The 20,855-nt window shown below is 39.9% G+C and overlaps 1 protein-coding gene across 2 annotated transcripts in view; it reads right to left on the bottom strand.

Moving 5' to 3' along the window:
• Positions 1-20,253, bottom strand: part of atp2b1b (ATPase plasma membrane Ca2+ transporting 1b) — a 41,728-nt gene extending 21,475 nt beyond the window's left edge. Inside the window, exons 1-2 of one of the 2 annotated variants that reach the window (XM_021598786.3) lie at positions 19,606-20,253; positions 11,220-11,651 (exon numbers count right to left, since the gene is read on the bottom strand). In XM_021598786.3, coding sequence (XP_021454461.1) covers positions 11,220-11,418 — 199 coding nt within the window. In that variant the 5' untranslated portion in view covers positions 11,419-11,651; positions 19,606-20,253. Of the gene's footprint in view, positions 1-11,219; positions 11,652-13,135; positions 13,497-19,605 lie in introns of those variants that run through there. The other variant, XM_090231140.1, reaches the window with a different exon arrangement.
• Between the last annotated feature and the right edge of the window lie 602 nt (positions 20,254-20,855).

The following is a 20,855-nucleotide window of genomic DNA, read 5'->3' on the forward strand; positions in this document are numbered from 1 at the left end:
GTTGGAAAAGCATTCCAGGTGAAGATGGTTGAGATATTTCAAAGAGTGTGCAAAGCTGTCATCAAGGCAAAGGGTGGATATTTGAAGAATCTCAAATATAAAATATATTTTGATTTGTTCAACACTTTTTTGGTTACTACATTATTCCATATGTGTTATTCCATAGTTTTGATGTCTTCACTATTATTCTACAATGTAGAAAATATTTTTAAAAATAAAGAAAAACCCTTGAATGAGTAGGTGTTCAAAAACGTTTGACTGGTAGTGTAGAAACGTAGAATTTTCACATATGTTGCTGTTGGGGTGGTGCTGGAGATGATGAATATGAAAAATTTAGAAATTTCCCTTTAACCTTTCTAATGACATCTTTTTATGTCGCAACTCCAGAAATATGACCCTACTAGAATATCAATTAACTTTGTTTCTGGAAAATGAATGCTCAGCTTCTGTTGCTTGTGGCATTGTTGTAGCACATACCGCTAGCAACATTTTAGCCACAGACTGTTATGTGCTACCTGTCTAGTCATTTTATAAATGTGCAATGAGCATAAAATTACACATTTATATAAAGAATTGGCAACTCGTTCTCATTCTGATAAAAAAGCATTGTCTTATGTGTACAAGTAGGCCCCTTGATTTCAACATCTAAACAAAGTGGACAGGCTAGCATGCTGTTCTAACAGTTGGAGATGGACAGGGGGGTGTGTTCATAACAGGTCAACTGTTCAACCTTGTTAGCCAGTAAATAGATCCAAGTTGGCTAGACTCAAAATATTAATATTTATCTGGTTACTCACTACAATGTGAGCTTGTGCTTGAAAGGTTGTTTATGAGACCTGTGTTATTTTTCTATAATGCTTGTTACAAGAAGTTGGTCATTTTTAGTGGGGATGTGCATTGTGCATGGTTCTGGTATTTATTTTGACAAAAAGGGCATTTCATTGACAAACTTGAAAGCCAGATCAGTGATTATTGTGAAATAGCTGGTTAAACTAGTTTGATAAAATAGTTACATTTTTAGTGGGTGCTATGGTGGTGGAAGGCTTATATTCAGCCTGAATTCATTATATTATTGCTGTTTGAAATGCAGTGCCTTGTGGTTTAATTGTATTTTGAGAAAAGAAAAACAAGATCATGAATCACCCATGGGATTGAGAAAAAAAACAGAGATATGATTTTTACGCCATATCACCCTACTTTGAACTAATATCATGAGGCATGACCTATCTTGAATTCCCCCTGGAGAGCGAATGACTCTATCGTTATCACTGCAGCATGGGTCAAATGGCTGCTTGTGTGACTCTAGGCAGCCTGCATCGAGAGCAGCCTAGGCCTTCTCTGACCTCAGTTGAGTTTGTATGCTTATTCCCTCAAAGCAATTTTGCTTCTTCTGACACTTAAAGGTTAGAATCCAACTCAGGGGAAAAGCACCTGCGGTTCTGCTTCAACCTATCACTGAATAATGCTAGACATACAGGCTTTGAGCTGCCACATCTTTCAAAAATGAACAAAAAGGAGCAATAAAAACGTTACACAAGCATGAGAGATTAGTCCTGAACCAAGCAATCAACTGCCATGCTCGGGCGTTTAAGGTGAGGGGGATTACACAAGGTAAATCAATCTGCGCCCACAGGTCGCCATTGAGTTATATTGCAGTGGCGCAGCAGTGCATCTTTATGTGTCGGTCGAATGGATTTTCCTATGTAGTCAAGCTGTGTGTGACATTTTAATGCTCTATGTATGTCAATCATGTCTCAGTTGGTGGGTCAGAAATGGTGCGTGACGACAAAATGCTAAAGTTGTTTATTGAGTGTGCATGAGAAGGCCATTGTGAATGAATAAATAATGCCTGGCAAATGTCAAAGGACAGAATGTGACACTGCATGGAAAGCCCTGTCCTCATGGAACACCAAGGAACTTGGGCTCCAAACAGCAGTGAACACTCACCTATACCTATTAGAAACAAAAATTATGTTTTAAGTGAGAAGTAGACATTGGTGTGAAGCCAAAACAGAAAGGAAATTCACATGAGGACCACAATGCCAACTCCACCCATGCTCTACCAAGGTTTTCTAGTACACAGCTTTGACCTACTACAGTAGCCCATGTTGGTCTATTGCACTTCAAACAATGTGTATGCAGGTTGATTAGGATTCAAACCTTCGCAATCAGCCTCATTCATACTCTTAGAAGAGGTGATCACACAATAATGTGATTTGTATTGGACTCTTTACACACTACATTCCATTCCACTACCTTTTCAAACTTGTTTTAATTATATGAAATTAAGTTTGCTTTTATACTTACAAGACCATCATGCTTGATTGAGCGAGCTGTTTTGACTGTATTTCATTAACCGTTACTTTAGCAAAACATGTATATGAGAAAAAAATGTTTCATAACATCTTTATTTGGTCAGTATGTGCCCAACATAACAACAGGTGGTGGTGTGTTGGACACATTTATTCATGCAGTGCCTTCAGAAAGTATTCATACACTTTGATCTATTTCACATGATGTTGCGTTACAGCCTGAATTAAAAATGGCAAAAATTATACTTTTTTTTATCACCGATCTACGGTGCCTTGCAAAAGTATTCATCCCCCTTTTTTCCTATTTTGTTGTATTACAACCTGTAATTTCAATAGATTTTTATTTGTATTTCATGTCATGGACATACACAAAATATTCCAAATTGTTGAAGTGAAATGAAAAAAAGAACTTGTTTCAAAAAAATAAAAAATAAATAAAAAACGGAAAAGTGGTGCGTGCATATGTATTCATCCCTTTGCTATGAAGCCCCTAAATAAGATCTGGTGAAACCAATTACCTTCAGAAGTCACATAATTAGTTAAATAAAGTCCACCTGTGTACAATCTAAGTGTCACATGATCTGTCACATGATCTCAGTATATATACACACCTGTTCTGAAAGGCGCCAGAGTCTGTAACACCACTAAGCAAGGGGCACCACCAAGCAAGCGGCACCATGAAGACCAAGGAGCTCTCCAAACAGTTCAAGTACAAAGTTGTGGAGAAGTACAGATCAGGATTGGGTTATAAAAAAATATCTGAAACTTTGAACATCCCACGAAGCACCATTAAATCCATTATTAAAAATGAAAAGAATATGGCACCACAACAAACCTGTCAAGAGAGTGCCGCCCACCAAAACTCACAGACCAGGCAAGGAGGGCATTAATCAGAGGCAACAAAGAGACCAAAGATAACCCGGAAGGCGCTGCAAAGCTCCACAGAGGAGATTGAAGATTGGAGTATCTGTCCATCGGTCCACTTAGCTGGGATTTATGGAAGAGAAAAAAGCCAGAAAAAAGCCACTGCTTGAAGAAAAAAATATGCGTGTTTGGTGTACGCCAAACGGCATGTGGGAGACTCCCCAAACATATGGAAGAAGGTACTCTGGTCAGTTGAGACTAAAATTGAGCTTTTTGGCCATCAAGGAAAACGCTATGTCTGGTGCAAACCCAACACCTCTCATCACCCGAAGAACACCAGGGACTGGGAAACTGGTCAGAAGTGAAGGAATGATGGATGGCGTTAAATACAGGGAAATACTTGAGGGAAACCTGTTTCAGCCTTCCAGAGATTTGAGACTGGGACGGAGGTTCACCTTCCAGCAGGACAATGACCCTAAGCATACTGCTAAAACCCCTTAAAGTGGTTTAAGGGGAAACATTTAAATGATATGGAATGGCCTAGTCAAATTCCAGAACTCAATCCAATTGAGAATCTGTGGTATGACTTAAAGATTGCTATACACTAGCGGAACCCATCCAACTTGAAGGCGCTGCCTTGAAGAATGGGCAAAAATCCCAGTGGCTAGATGTGCCAAGCTTATAGAGACATACCCCAAGAGACCTGTAGCTGTAATTGCTGCAATAGATTGCTATACAAAGTATTTACTTTAGGGGGGTGGGGGGGGTGAATAGATATGCACACTCAAGTTTTTTTTTTTTTTGTCTTATTTCTTGTTTGTTTCACAAGAAACAATATTTTGCATCTTCAAAGATGTGTAAATCAAATTATTCAACGCCCCCCCAAAAACATTTTAATTCCAGGTTGTAAGGCAACAAAATAGGAAAAATGCCAAGGGAGGTGAATACTTTCGCAAGCCACTGTACACACAATAGCCCATAATGACAAAGTGAAAACATGCATTAGACATTTTTGCAAATGTATTGAAAATGAAATACAGAAATATCTCAGGCACAGCTCATCACCCGTCTAACACCATCCCTACCATGAGGCATGGTGGTGGCAGCATCATGCTATGGGGATCCTTAAACAGCGGCAGGGACTGGGAGACTGGTAAGGATAGAAGGAACAATTAATGGAGCCAAATACAGGCAAATCCTTGCTGTTCACCGCCACTCCCCATCTATCTTAACAGAGCTTGAGAAAATCTGCAAAGAAGAATGGGAGAAAATCCCCAAATCCAGATGTACAACGCTGATACATGACTCAAAGCTGTAATAGCCGCCAAAGGTGCTTCTACAGGGTATTGACTCAGGGGTGTGAATACTTATGTAAATGGTATATTTCTGTATTTAATTCTCAATGAATTTGAATAAAAATCTAAAAACATGTATTATTTGTAGATGGGTGAGAAAAAATATATATTTAATCAATTTTTAATTCAGGCTGTAACACAACAAAATGTGGAATAAGTCAAGGGGTGTGAATACTTTATGAAGGCACTGTATATAGAGGTCTATACAGCCTGTCTGCATGCCTGATTTCTGTAACTGTTAGCTTACCTGTGTAATATTGGCAAAAGCTCAGAAACACTTGATTTGCAAACATGGTCCTGTTTAATCAATTGCTGTGCTGATCGATAGGCAGTTCATTACATATGTCATTACCTTCTTGGTCAAATAGCCCTTACACAGCCTGGAGGTGTGTTGGGTCATTGTCCTGTTTAAAAACAAAGGATAGTCCCACTAAGCGCAAACCAGATGGGATGGCGTATCGCTGTAGAATGCTGTGGTAGCCATGCTGATTAAGTGTGTCTTGAATTCTAAATAAATCACTAACAGTGTCACCAGCAAAGCACCCCCACAACATCATACCTCTTCCTCCATGCTTCACGGTGGGAACCACATATGCGGAGAAGCATTTGTTTGGGCTGCAATTTCTGAGGCTGGTAACTCTAATGAACTTATCCTCTGCAGCAGAGGTAACTCTGGATCTTTCTTCTATCTTTCTATCTATCTTTCTGTGGAAGTCCTCACGAGAGCCAGTTTCATCATAGCCCTGGATGGTTTTTGCGACTGCACTAGAAGAAACTTTCAAAGTTCTTGACATTTTCTGTATTGACTGACCTTCATGTCTTAAAGTAATTATGGACTGTCGTTTCTCTTTGCTTATTTGAGCTTTTCTTGTCATAATATGGACTTGGTCTTTTACCAAATAGGGCTATCGTCTGTATACCACCCCTACCTTGTCACAACACAACTGATTGGCTCAAATGCATTAAGATGGAAATAAATGCCACAAATTAACTGTCACCGAGGCAAAGGGTGGCTACTTTTAAGAATCTCAAATACAAAATATATTTTGATTTGTTTAACACTTTTTCAGTTACTACCTGATTCCATATGTGTTATTTCATAGCTTTGATGTCTTCACTACTATTCTACAATGTAAAAAGAAAATGTACAAATAAAGAAAAACCCTTGAATGAGTAGGTGTGTCTAAACTTTTGACTGGTACTATATATATATATACATTTTTACATACACATTATTTTAATAACAGGACACTGTAAAGTCCATTATTCCTCTGAAGAGTATGCATTAGGGCGTTTGAGAAGGTTTGAATCCTATGCAACCTGCATACACATTGTTTGAAGTACAATAGACCAACATAGCTCCTGTAGTAGGTCAAAGCTGTGTACTGGAAAACCTTGGTAGAGCATGGGTGGAGTAGGCATTCCTTATTTTAAAGGGCATTATACAACATTTCTACATGCAAAGGCAGACTTCTTGGGGGGAACCAGAAGTATGTCATTGCAGTGCTTTTGTAACCTTTAATTTTGCCTCTGCCAAAAAGTCTGTCCCTTAATGCCACAGGTGGTGTCTTTGGATAACTGCAAGGGTTGCTGGTTTAAACCCTGGTCTGCTGGCTGTTGCCCTCTAATAGCTCAAATCAGTTTTGAACTAACTATAAAAATATGTGTAGAATTTACCATGGATAGTCAAAAGTAATTGTCTGCAATTTTCAGAAGGTGAATAGCTCAATTGATTGAGAGAGTCTTACATTGTAAAATAGGACTAAATTCCCATTGAAAGCAAAGTAAAATAAAATGGTTTTAAGTCAGTGACTTTTGAAGGTTGTATAACTCAGCCATAGAAACTATAGTTTATTTCTAGCCTAAAGCACGGCAGAGGTATGCATCCTATAATCCGGGTTTGGGGGGGCATTAGCCCCCTGTCCCCTACCCCTAGCACGATGCACCACTGGAATAGAGCTAGCCACAGTTAGCCAGCTTGTAGTCCTAAAACCTGGAAATCAGTTACCTATGGTTTGTTCAGCCATCCCTATGTGAAAAATTAATGGGGAAAGAATATGGTTTTGGGATAAACCGCGTAAATAAGGTCTGATTTTAACACGTTTTGTTCTATGAGATAATATCAGTCAGTTAACATGACACCTTTATAAATTATGAAGCCTTCATGTGCTTTATGTGCTTTTTTTATAGCATAAATGCTTCAACATTTACATAAAGTTACGTTAGCTGGTGAAGATGATCTCATAGAACAAAACATATAAGATCTTCTAAGTCTGCGTTTACCACAGACCTTATTTTTGCCGTTTATCCAAAAACGCTGCAAAATTCCATTCATTTCCACATAGGCTTTGTCCAACGAACCATGGAGGAATTTGTGCCCACATAAAGGGCAAGTACAGCATCCAGATCGAAGCTGTAAATACAATCAAGACGATCAAATGTCAGAGTTGTTAGTTTGACAATGTTGGTCATCTCACATTTGGATTAAAATGCCAAGACAGGAGAAGGAGTATACTGGAATTGAATCTGAATGTTCGGAACTGGCAAGCATGCATTTGCACAACCACACTGTATACATGTGCATTTTCTTTCTCAGCTACAGTTTGAGTTGTGTCCTGTCTCAGTGAAATATGGCTAGCTCTTACTGTAGCTTGGAATATGGAGTAGTTAGGTTGTGTTTCAAAAGCCCATTGCATGCATTGTAAGGCAGCAGCATGACAATTTCCGCAAAGTTTGGTGTGGGTTTTGAACTGATTGACTATACCTATATACCTATACCTACTATAAGCCAGCTAGCTATGTTTTAGGACTGGCATTTGGATCTGAGCTAGCTATTATTACCTAGCTTCTGTGTCAATGTCAGCTGTTGTTGTCTGGCTCTAGCTAGCTAGCTAAATTATTATTTGTGTAAAAACCTACCATTAAAAAATATAGCTAGTTACCCTTATTTGCCTGTTCATTGGCTAGCTAGCTTTCAGCTGACTGGTGTTAACTAACTTGGCTATAGAGGCTAGCTGCTGGACTTTGGACAAGCAAGCTAACGTTAGCTTATGTTAGCCAGGTAATTTTAGCCAGGTAATATTAGCTAGCTAGCTAGGTAGCTAATAATTGATTAACCACCATATTAACCACATTTTTTCCGGATGCAGTGGAAATGTTTTTGGGGGATTCAGTTCATTTGCATGGCAAAGAGGCACTTTGCAATTAATTGCAATTCATCTGATCACTCTTCATAACATTTTGGAGTATATGCAAATTGCCATCATACAAACTGAGGCAGCAGACTTTGTGAAAATTAATATTTGTGTAATTCTCAAAACTTTTGGCCACGACTGTACACTGCATTTCAGCTCCCTTTTTTATTCTTAAAAACATAATCAACATACCCATTATGGGATGGGAACAAATTATGGGATATGGAGGTGATAGTATAAGACATTGAAGCTGATTAAAATACAAATACTTTAGAGTTAAACTCTCTTTTTTTCTTTTGTCATCATACATGCTAATATCAGCATATAGTGGCTGTACCTATGTATGCATACAAACCCAAGAGTGAGTCACATTTGTCCTGGTCCACAGGCTACTGTCAAGGTCAACAAATCTGGCAAAACTTTGGATGGAAATATATATTAAGGTAATTTGCTAAGCTAATGTTGGGGGAAGGGGTGGTCATAGGGTGAATCCTGTTAAAGAAAGGGCATGGCTTTGGTTTAATGATCATGCAGACCCTAATGTTCTCTAAACAATAAAGCAAGGGTCTCCTGAGTGGCGTAGCGGTCTAAGACGGCGTCACTACATACACAGGTTCGATCCCGGGCTGTATCACAACCTGCAGTGATCGGGAGAACCATCGGTTGTTGCAAAATTGATGTTTAACACATGAATTTGCAGAAAAAAAGTGTATTATTAAAAATTATAATACAATCTTAAGCAGGGATGTGTGAGGGAGCATTGTACATTTTTTCTGTTATCCGGAATCACATTCTAAATATAATTCCCTATGAGTTCAACAAAGGTCATCAAAGTATTTACGCAGAAGCACAATAGGGAAGTAGTAGTCTAAGTGTGTCACAAAGTGGCCTCTGTATTCTGTGTTCAGATAGGAGCAGAGTAGAGCATCAGCACAAGTATACCAAACTGGAAAAAGGTTTATGGCTAATGTGTCAGCCAAACAATATTTAACATCACATCAATCCATCCACATATGGATTTGAAGCTGTTTTCTGTTCCAAAATCTGTCTTTCCCAACAGCCTTCAACTGTGAAAAAATATATATGAATAAGCCAATAAACACTACCTTTCAAAAGTTTGGGGTCACTTAGAAATGTCCTTGTTTTTGAAAGACAAACACATTTTTGGTCCATTTTAAAATAACATCAAATTGACCAGAAATACAGTGTAGACATTGTTAATGTTGTAAATTACTATTGTAGCTGGAAATGGCAGATTTTTTATGGAATATCTACATAGCCGTACATAGGCCCATTATCAGCAACCATCACTCCTGTGTTCCAATAGCACGTGGTGTTAGCCTTTTCAAATGATCAACTTGGATTCGCTAATTGATCATTAGAAAACCCTTTTGCAATTATGTTAGCACAGCTGAAAACTGTCACGCTGATTAAAGAAGCAATAAAACTGTCCTTCTTTAGACTAGTTGAGTATCTGGAACATCAGCATTTGTGGGTTCGATTACAGGCTCAAAATGATCAGAAACAAATAACTTTCTTCTGAAACTCATCAGTCTATTCTTGTTCTGAGAAATGAAGGCTATTCCCTATGAGAAATTGCCAAATAACTTAAGATCTCGTACAACGCTGTGTACTATCCCCTTCACAGAACAGAGCAAACTGGCTCTAACCAGAATAGAGGCCCCGGTGCACAACTGAGCAAGAGTACAAGTACATTAGAGTGTCTAGTTTGAGAAAGAGACGCCTCACAAGTCCTCAACTGGCAGCTTCATTAAATAGTACCCTCAAAACACCAGTCTCAACGTCAACAGTGAAGCAGTGACTCCGGGATGCTAGGTAGAGTTGCAAAGAAAAAGCCATATCTCAGACTGGCCAATAAAAAGAAAAGATTACGATAGGCAAAAGAACACAGACACTGGACAGAGGAAGACCGGAAAAAAGTGTTATGGAGACAGAATAAACTAAGTTTAAGGTGTTCAGATCACAAAGAAGAACATTTGTGAGACGCAGAAAAAAATGTAAAGATGCTGGAGGAGTGCTTGACGCCATCGGTCAAGCATGGTGGAGGCAATGTGATGGTCTGGGGGTGCTTTGGTGGTGGTAAAGTGGGAGATTTGTACATGGTAAAAAGGGATCTTGACGAAGCAAGGCTGTCACTCCATTTTGCAACGCCATGCCATACGCTGTGGATGATGGTTAATTGGAGCCAATTATGGTTAATTGGAGCCCTCCTACAACAGGACAATCACCCAAAGTTCAGCTCCAAACTATGCAATAACTATTTAATGAAGACGCAGTCAGCTGGTATTCTGTCTATGATGGAGTGGCCAGCACAGTCACCGGATCTCAACCCTATTGAGCTGTTGTGGGAGCAGCTTGACCGTATGGTACGCAAAAAGTGCCCATCAAGCCAATCCAACTTGTGGGAGGTGCTTCAGGAAGCATGGGGTGAAATCTACCTCAACCAATTGACATCTAGAATGCCAAAGGTCTGCAAGGCTGTAATTGCTGCACATTGAGGATTCTTTGACGAAAGCAAAAGTTTGAAGGACACAATTATTATTTCAATTAAAAATCATTATTTACAACCTTCTCAGCTTCTTGACTATATTTCCTATTCATTTTGCAACTCATTTAATGTATGTTTTTATGGAAAACAAGGACATTTCTAAGTGACCCCAAACTTTTGAACGGTAGTGTATATTGCTAGTAAATGTGTATCAATGCATATTTAAATGCTTTATAAATTATACTGTATATTTTTTTTATTAGTTGAAATAATTTTAAATGCTTATAAATGTTTACAAATGAGTGTATTAATATTATGCAGGCCACACTATTCACAATAGTTTTTCACTTAATTCTCCATTTCGAAGTCCAGTCATTCCTACCTCTCCTTGATACCAACACAAGACAAGTCCAGTCTGTCAATGAGTCTTACATATCCAAACCACATGAACACACTTTGACATCTGTCCCCTGAAGCAGCCAAACTGTGTGAAAAGTGTGAGTTATCCCCAAGTGTAGAGAAGTGACAGCCGGGCCCTGCGGAGTGCCTTCCACTCAAAGCCCACACCAGTTCCCCTCAATACAATCAACTCAACAAGACATTGTGCTAAAAGGCATGCATATCTTGAGATTAGTGTAGCAGGAGTAACTCATGACAACTCCAATGGAATCAATGCAGTATCTATAATCATTCTACTTTGCTGTTGTAGATGCTAGAATTCTTATTGTATTCAAAATGTAACCATGAACTTTTATTATCAGTCAGGTTGAAGTCAATTTAATTTCAGAATCAACCAGATTAATTAGAATTCAACTCATTAATTAAATGCATCCATTTCTAAAATTAGGGTTTTTCTTAAATGACAATTCACTGCATTGGAGTTAAGCCTAGCCCTGATGAGCAATAGGAGTATTGGTGTATCAGGAACCAGACCTGAAAACAGAACAAAAAGACACAAAGCAAGGATGGTCAGCAGCATATTTACCATCAATAGGTGATGTTTTCAGTCTGGTACAGAGTCCTTGGACATCTCCATAACATTCTTGGATTCTAGTTATTCCCTCAGGTCCCCTGAGTTCCATGAGGGAGCGCAGCTCCTTGAGCGAGCAGTTGAAATCTCCAACATCATGGTTGGCCTGTGCATGTCTACCACGCTTTGACTCACGGAACGAGTTGCTGGCCATGTCTCCTCTATAGCTCAAGAGTGGTGGAGAGAGGCTTTCCCAAAAAAGGCAAGTCAAATCTTCAGAGGCAAAATCCGGTATTTTCCATAAACTGCTGTTATTTCTCAGGGATGTACGTTGCTTGACTCCATGGAGCGTGACTTGGATAAGAAGACTGACATTTTCATTTGATTGTAAGCCCACTCTCTCATCTTGGCTGTTGGTGTTGGCTGAAGTCCTCCACAGGGCTACATCTGAAAAAAAAAAAAACATTGAGTAAAAGGTTTTCCCTTTTTTGTCTAAGGTCTTTCATTTTGACAAACTGGATACTGCATATGGCGAAATGCTGTTCTTTTGCCACATTAATGAAGAATAACATTGAACCTCACCAATTATGTACGCTGATACTCCTGTTGATATTGTCTAACTGTCTGCCAGGGTTGGGGTAGATTCCATTTTCAATTCCAGTCAATTCAGGAAGTACACTGACATTTTAATTCTCTGCAATGCTTTCCAAAGAGGAATAATTAGAATTAGGTTTACTTTCTAAATTGTTAACCAAACTGCTATCTGCTACTACTCCATATCTTGGGTAGCAAACACAAAGCTAACAGCAACAGATGGAATAGCGAACATCTGCCTTAAAGTAAATATTTGGAGATCTTAGGCAATGTTTATGCCAAGCTTCTGCAAAGCCTCTGTGTGCAAAAGCTATGAGGTAGAATTCACCCATAATTCAACAAAGACATGACCATTGTTTTCTAAATGTTACATTGTTATCCAATGTATCTTTGTATTCCAGGTCAATGCTGTAAACTACAATACAATCGAATCACCAGAGTTATCATTCTCCTGAAATGATGAGGAAATTATTATTGTCTCTGACGGTTATAGCTTTAGACATCCCAACTCAGTCAATCAATTAATCGTTTTTGACTCAGTGAACTTGAAGTGAGAGTTATGTTAGGGGCGAGCCCACCTGAAACTCAGACCCACTGGCTAGTACACAAGGTGACAGATGGCTTTAACATGAGGCCCAGGGAGCTGGGAAGGGAATATCTGCCAAGTCCATTTAAGACATGAAATACTAAAATTAGTTCAGCTACATAACAAATGTTGGCCCTAGAATGATTAGCTTTAGGCAAAGTGTACTTCACTTGAAAAATCCCATGAAATTAGGAGAGAAACTGTAGAAAAAAACTGAACACTTTCTAAGGTCAAAGGACAAATAGATGTTGAAGACCCATATGCTCATCCTTACTGACATATCTAGGCCTAGTAGGGCTAATAATAACACACAAGGTGCAACTAATTACAAACACGGTGGGTGTGCCTTGCGGTGAAAATTGTGAAGCCTGAAGACATCGATCCATGGAGTCGATTCAGAGGTCGAGAAAGTCTTGGATTCTAATTAGGGCTGAACAGACAGTGTCTGTGATGGAAGGAGACAAGATTATCAGGCCTCAACTCAAACACCAGAAAGTATGAGCAGGTAAAAATCACCATTGCAATATATGACTTAATTCTACCCCATCGAGCAATAAGAAGTATAACCCAATGAAGCACAGCTAACCAGTGACCCTGGACAATACCTTACAATGGTAGCAGACACCAGCAGAACCAACTGGAGCATTATTAAAAGGGACATGACACACATTTCTGTACAACATTTCATAGACACTAACTATTGATTTTAGAAATTGTTTCTACATTAACCAATATTGGAGTTTGTACTTACTAGAAATCCCCCCTTTCTTATCCTCATATCAACAGGAGGTATGTTCTTGTAATACCACCAGTCCGGTTAGGGAAGGCAGTGTCTTTCACAGAACTCCAGAAACACCCCCATTATCCCCAAAGGAAGTTCTACCGGCACTTCTCGAGGTTATCCAGATAGTTAACCTTCTCGGGACATGTACAAATTGCAGATTTTCCTTTGAAAATTTTGGTTTGACCTTCAGCGAGCAGACTCTCTACCGACACAGGCTTCATTCGAGGAAAAAGGCTCGCTCAATGATTATCTCAGGAAAGCCTCTGGCTTAATCTAATTAGACAATCTGTGGCATTGGTGCGCTCAGCAGCCATTGTTTGCTGTTCCTGAGAGCCACTAACACTGTGAAGGGGAGACACACTGTGGAAAAGTGAAGACAATGCCACCCCCCTTTGTTTTTACCACTGTAACGCCAGGTCTACTTTGCCTGTGGTATTACATCTGCAAAATTGCAGCTTGGGGCACAGTTGTTGCCCTAAAGGAAGATTTCAATTTGATGAATTTATTATAATCACAACCAGGGCATGTACCATGTTTTGCTGGGACTGCGGGGCTGATTAATACATTCAATATCCACAGGTTAAACACAAGAGTGGAACTTTTAGATATTATAATGTCTAAAGGAATGATAATGGATATTTATGCTTCTACTGGAATCAGTTGTTGAGGTTTAGCTCATAAGTAAGGCATGGCATCACTTTGTACTCTTTCCTTGAGTGAAATCTTTCCAAGTAGACTGAACTTCTTACTCAGCCTGGACAGCTGCTATTTGTTGCTATTTACCTGTCTTTTGACGGATCCACTATCGTCTGGACGTGATCTGCCCAGCCGAACAGCTACATAAAATACCCTCCATTCTGGCGTCGGTTTGCTCCTAAACTAGCTTTAATGGCGAGCAGGCCTAGAAAACCTGGGAAAATATGTGTACCTTCTTAATAAAACACAATTTATCCATTTTCTGTCTGATTTCACACACTGCCACCAGAAAGCGAAAGCATGCATCATTACACTAGCCATGCATGGATTTAGTTGCATTTCAACAGAACAAAACTAGCACATGACCCTGATGATGAGTGTGCATGCGTTTCTCTTACATCCATAACACTTATGCCCTGTGAATCTCAGTGACGATGGAAACTATTTAAATACCTTGTAAAGTCAAACTAGACCTTGGTAAGGGAAGCACAAACAAACAATGACTCTCTCATCAATTATATTTGTCTTAATGCTAAATGGAGGCTGGAGAAACAAATGTGTGTGTGTGTGTGTGTGTGTGTGTCTGTGCATGCAATGTGCGTGGTGTGCATTCACAATGTGTGCTCACAGTGTTTGTGTGTGGGGGGATGTGTTTGTGTTTTTTTCATAGTGTGTCTCTGTGTGTGTGTGCTCTTGGTTTGATAGAGATCATTACTAACGTGAATTCAACATAAAATCAACAAAACATTTCACCATGTCATTGGATTTAGTTTAAAAGTTGGGTGACAAAAAACACAAAATGTATGACTGTTTTCAAATCCAATCAGGGGCTCAACTTTCACTGGGAACAGAGGGGGACATGTCCCCCAAAGGTTTTCTATAAGTAATTTTGAATGTAGCATTCACGAGCCAAAATTGGTCCCCAAAAATGTCATTAATTTGGACAGCATTCCCTCCCCAATGAGGCCATCAATACTATAACAACAGACAATCTGAAACCTATTAGAAATCATTGTGCCGCAGTCTGGTCTAGTGGCCGTGCTAACCACTTAAGCTCACACATCACCCCTTTGGACGGGGTTATCTCTACAGCCTTCTCTGTCCGTGTGCCCCTGTATATGCATTTCTCTTCTGTACTTTATGACTTCACTACTAGAAACACAACAATTCCCAGGATGATACGTCATCAAATGGAAATGTTTTGATATTACATTACGTAGAAAAAAAATATTGGGTTACATGGAAACAATGTTTCGTATCATGAAAACCAGTGTGTAGTTAGTGTAAATGAATCCAGGGTTACCTCTCATTTGGAAGACTTTTGATGATGTCCTGGCTCACCAAGCACAATAAATCAGAAAAAACTTCTTAGGCACAAAACAGAAATGCTGTGGGGGTGGTCTTTCTTGCAGTTGCTAAAAATACTGAGATTTCTGCGCATGTGGGATCCACTAGCCTACCTCCTTTCAGATGCTGCTCCGCGACTCCGCTGCCGCTTGTACACAGAACCGTTAAAAAACTAAGTTCTTTGTGTGTTGTAACAATAAGTTATTGCAAACATAAGCACGACACAAACAGATTGTCTAGCAATTTCATGTTCTTTTTTCAGGAGCGGAGTTACATGCAGCTACTTAGGCAAGAAACAGTGCCTTCAGAAAGTATTCATACCCCTTGACTTATTCCATTATTATGACTTATTTGATGTTACAGCCTGAACGCAAAATGTATTTAAATCAATAGTTTCTTACACATCTACACACAACACCCCATAATGACAAAGTGAAAACATGTTTCTTGAAAATTAAATACAGTAATATCTCATTAACATAAGTATTCCCACCCCTGAGTCAATACATTGTAGAAGCACCTTTGGCAGCGATTACAGCTGTGAATCTTTCTGGGTCAAACTTAAGAGGTTTTCACACCTTGATTGTACAATATTTGTCCATTATTCTTTTCAAAATTCTTCAAGCTATGTCATATTGGTTGTTGATCATTGCTGGAGAACCATTTTCAGGTCTTGCCATAGATTTTCAAGTAGATTTAAGTCAAACCGGTAAGTCAGGAACATTCTCTGTCTTCTTGGTAAGCAACTCCAGTGTAGATTTGGCCTGGAAGTTTAGATTATTTAGATTTCCTGCTGAAAGGTGAATTGCTCTCCCAGTTTCAGGTCGGAAAGCAGACTGAACCAGGTTTTCCTCTAGGATTTTGCCTGTGCTTAGATCCATTCTGATTATTTTGTATCCTGAAAAACTCCCCAGTCCTTATTGATTGCAAGCATACCCATAACACGATGAAGCCACCACTATGCTTGAAAATATGGAGTGGTACTCAGTAATATGTTTTATAGGATTTACCCCAAACAACAATTTGTATTCTGCACAAAAAGTGAATTGCTTTGCCACATTATTTGCAGTATTACTTTATGTAGCATGTTTTGGAATATTTGGAATCTGTACAGGCTTCCTTATTTTCACTCTGTCAATTAGGTTAGTATTATGGAGTAACTACAATATTGTTTGTCCATCTTCAGTTCTCTCCTATCACAGCCATTAAACTCTAACTGTTTCAAAGTCACCATTGGCCTCATGGGGAAATCCCTGAGCTGCTTCCTTCCTATCTGGCAACTGAGTTAGGAAGGACGCCTGTATCTTTATCGTGTCTGGGTGTATTGATACACCATCCAAAGTGTAATTAATGGATATTCAGTGTCTGCTTTTTTACCCATCTACCAGTAGGTGCCCTTTTTTTGCGAGGCACTGAAAAACCTTCCTGGTCTTTGTGGTTAATTTTTGTTTGAAATCCACTGCTCGACTGAGGGATATTAAAGATAATTGTGTGGGGTACAGAGCTGAGATAGTAATTAAAAAATAATGTTAAACACTATTAATGCAGACAGGGTGAGCCCATGCAACATATTATGTGACTTGTTAAGCAAATGTTTACTCCTGAAATTATTTAGGCTTGCCGTACCAAAGGGGTTGAATACTTATTGACTCAAGACATTTCAGCTTTTACATTTTTCATTATACTGAACATAAATATAAAATGCAACATGTGTTGGTCCCATGTTTCATGAGCTGAAATAAAAGATCACAGAAATGTTCCATTTGCACAAAAAGCTTATTTCTCTCAAATGTTGTGCACAAATTAGTTTACTTCCCTGTTAGTGCACATTTTTCCTTTGACAAGATAATCCATCCACCTGACAGGTGTGTCATATCAGGAAGCTGATTAAACAGCATGATCATTACACAGGTGCACCAATAAAAGGCCACTCTAAAATGTGCAGTTTTGACACACAACACAATGCCACAGATGTCTCAAGTTTTGGGGGAGCGGGTTGTTGGCATGCTGACTGCAGGAATGTCCACCAGAGCTGTTGCTGTAGAATTTAATGTTCATTTCTTTACCATGAGCCGCCTCCAATGTCATTTTAGAGAATGTGGCAGTACGTCCAACCGGCCTCACAACCGCAGACTACAGGTAACCATGCCAGCCCTGGACCTCCACATCTTCATCTGCAGGATCATCTGAGACCAACCACCCAGACAGCTGATGAAACTCTGGGTTTGCACAACCGGAGAATTTCTGCACAAACGGTCAGAAACCGTCTCAGGGAAGCTCATCTGCGTGCTTGTCATCCTCAACAGGGTCTTGACCTGACTGCAGTTCAGCATCGTAACCAACGTCTGTGGGCAAATGCTCACCTTCGATGGCCACTGGCACGGTGGAGAGGTGTGCTCTTCACAAATTAATCCCAGTTTCAACTGTACGGGGCCGATGGCAGACACTGTATGGCATTGTGCGCAGGCGAGCCATTTGCAGATGTCAACGTTGTAAACAGACTGCCCCATGGTGGCGGTGCGGTTATGGTATGCGGAGGCATAAGCTACGAGCAACAAACACAATTGCATTTTATCAAATGGTAATTTGAATGCACAGAGATACCGTTAACGAGATCCTGAGGCCCATTGTCATACCATTCATCTGCCGCCATCACCTCATGTTTCAGCATGATAATGCATGGCCCCATGCATATCTGTATTCCCAGTCATGTGAAATCCACAGATTAGTGGCTGACGAATTAATTTCAATTGACTGATTTCCTTATATAAACCGTAACTCAGTAAAATCTTTGAAATTGTTGCATGTTGTGTTTATATATTTGAGGTGGCAGGTAGCCTATTGGTTAGAGCATTGGACTAGTAACTGAAAGGTTGCAAGATCAAATCCCACAGCTGACATGGTAAAAATCTGTTGCTCTGTCCCTGAACAAGGCAGTTAACCCACTGTTCCTAGGCTGTCATTGAAAATAAGAATTTGTTCTTCACTGACCTGCCTAGTTAAATAAAAGGTAAAATAAATACAAAAAAACTATATTTTTGTTCAGTGTCATTTGTAAACATTTTGAAAAACATAATTCCACTATGACATTATGGGGTATTGTGTGTAAGCCAGTGACAAAAAAAATCTATTGTATCCATGTTACATTCAGGCTGTAACAGAAGAAAATGTGGAAAAAGTCAGGGGATGTGAATACTTTCTGAAGGCACGGTATATGCAACCTACACAGCACATCAAACAAGCAAAACACAGAAAGATAAGTCAATAGCGATTTAATGTTATTTTCTCATCATTATTGCAAACATTGGCTAAACAGGAGGCAGAATGCTTGCTATATGGCAGCGTAACTATAAAGATAATATATTTACACAAAATGCTAATTGTTTTGCACCAATACAATGTGTAGACTGCAACATGCTTGTGCTACGGCAAAATCCCTTACAACATATAGAGAAGGTTGTAGACCTTCATATATATACTTTTGGAAGGTTCATTCATATCACAGCTGTTCTGAGATATGAGGCAGAGATATAGGCTACAGTATCATATTGATTTAAATTGGTTGAGGGTTCAGAAGAGGTTGAGCAAAGAAAGAAACGTGAATGTGTGTGTAAAATACGACATGAACAGAACGTGATTCAGATCCTTAGATTTTGAGAAAGAAGTTTCCAGAGGGGCGGGACGGGGTCAAAAACTCCATATTCGTAGTGTCGGACAATATTATGGCATTGACAATGGCTACATACGGTTAGCCCTGACAACGGCTTTGACTGAATAAAAGCCATCCGACATGAGCTTCAATGCCACTCAGCTATTCAGGAGAGATTGATTTGCCAGGGTGAAAAAGATTATATTTTAAATGATGTAAACTGGAAGCACTAGTAATGTAAAGGGGTGTGGATACTTTCTGAAGGCACTGCTAATACCCGACTAGCCAGACACCCAAATGCTTGTATACAGTATTGTGTGTAGACCCACCGTATGGCAACGTTTTAAACCATGTCATATTTGTTCCAGTATTAAGATGCTTAATCTTAATATGGTCGCACACATTAACCTTTCACCTTGTAAATGCCTACTTGGAGAATGTCTTGATAACATTTCTGTGTTGCTACGACACTGTGTTTGTGTGTGTGTGTGTCAGATCAAATCATAAATTAAGGATAAATAAACCATTGGTATAGCTTTAAGAATTACATTCTAAATCCAAAAAGCAGTCACATCTGGTCATGCAAATGATCCTATTTTCACTAACATGTTTTGTTGTTGTAATCCTAATAAAATGAACTGCAAATCTAATGAGCTCCAATAAAGCCCCCTAGAGCCCACAAATGACTGTTCATATAGATTTGATATGATATATGTTTATATTAAGTCAAGGCGGAGTCACTTACAGGTGAGTCACAGATATGGCCGTCGGCGGGGCAGGACTCGTGTGCAGAGGTGAAGAGAAGCAGCCATGTCAGAAATATCCCAGAAGAGCCCTGACAATCTGTCCATCAACGGTCACAAACAGGAATGGAGCCCTGTCTGCTTCCTAGCTGCATCCTTTGCCAGCCTCCTCTCGCACGACGACAGCACGCGAGCGGCACTTAACTCCAATTGCTCCGTCTCAGGGAAGGTAGAGAGCACGACCTCGCTGAAACAGGATTAGCTATAAATAGGCACGCATATCCATCCAGGGGCTGCTGCGTGGCAGTGGCTCAGCCTTTGCCTGTGAGGTATACTATGCTCTGGGACTGTGGCACTAGGGCGCTAATGCTTGTGGAGCAAACCACTAAACCTGTGTCCCCTCACCCAACCCAACCCTTCTCCACCCACTAGTCATTCGGTTAGCTATTGCCTCAAGGACCTTAGCGAGCAGTGAGGACATGTTGATTCCATACCCTACCCCCACCACTTTCCCATCCCTTTGTTCTAGAGTCCCGCCTTTCATCAACCCCAATTAAGAGATCAAGTATCCCCTGATCAAGGCCCCATATCACCTCACTACTGCTGTGACGCAAGGTGACGTAAAACCAACATATATTGTACACGCATACACACGCCCTCACGTGCACGGATGCCCACATTAGGAGGAGGATTAAAGTACACTGTGCCTAAACACACAGCCAGATTATAGATGCACACATACACACAGACACAGCAGGATTATACACACACACACTGCAGCTAGACAGCAGGATTAGAGGCACACACGAAAGAGAGACAGAGCGAGAGAGACAGACAGACAGACACAGACAGACAGACAGAGAGAGAGAAGGATTAGAATACAATTTAGAGTCTAGACCTTGTTGCCTCTCTGCAGAATGTGCAGACCTGATACTGTATGTAGGGTAGCAGAGAAAGATATCATATGATACCCTCCCTGCCAGTGGCCCTGTTTGAAAGCTACCCCTAACATGAAATGTGGCCAGTTCCACCGCAAAGAGGGATGAATCTGAAAAGCAGGGATCAGCCTACGTTTCACAATCACTGCAGCTTCTTTCTGAGTGGATTGTTGGTTGCTTGTGTCTAGTAGGCATTTATTTTCAAGATCCTTTTTGCAGAGGTCTCTCTTTAGCTTAGTCATCTATTTCAGTTTTTAAGCATGCTAAATGCACGTGGCCTACTGGTCAATGAGGCCTTTTGTTTGGGAGAGAGT

The sequence above is a fragment of the Oncorhynchus mykiss genome, chromosome 4, assembly GCF_057628025.1.
Source record: "Oncorhynchus mykiss isolate SJ-2025 chromosome 4, ASM5762802v1, whole genome shotgun sequence".
Classification (NCBI taxonomy): domain Eukaryota; kingdom Metazoa; phylum Chordata; class Actinopteri; order Salmoniformes; family Salmonidae; genus Oncorhynchus; species Oncorhynchus mykiss.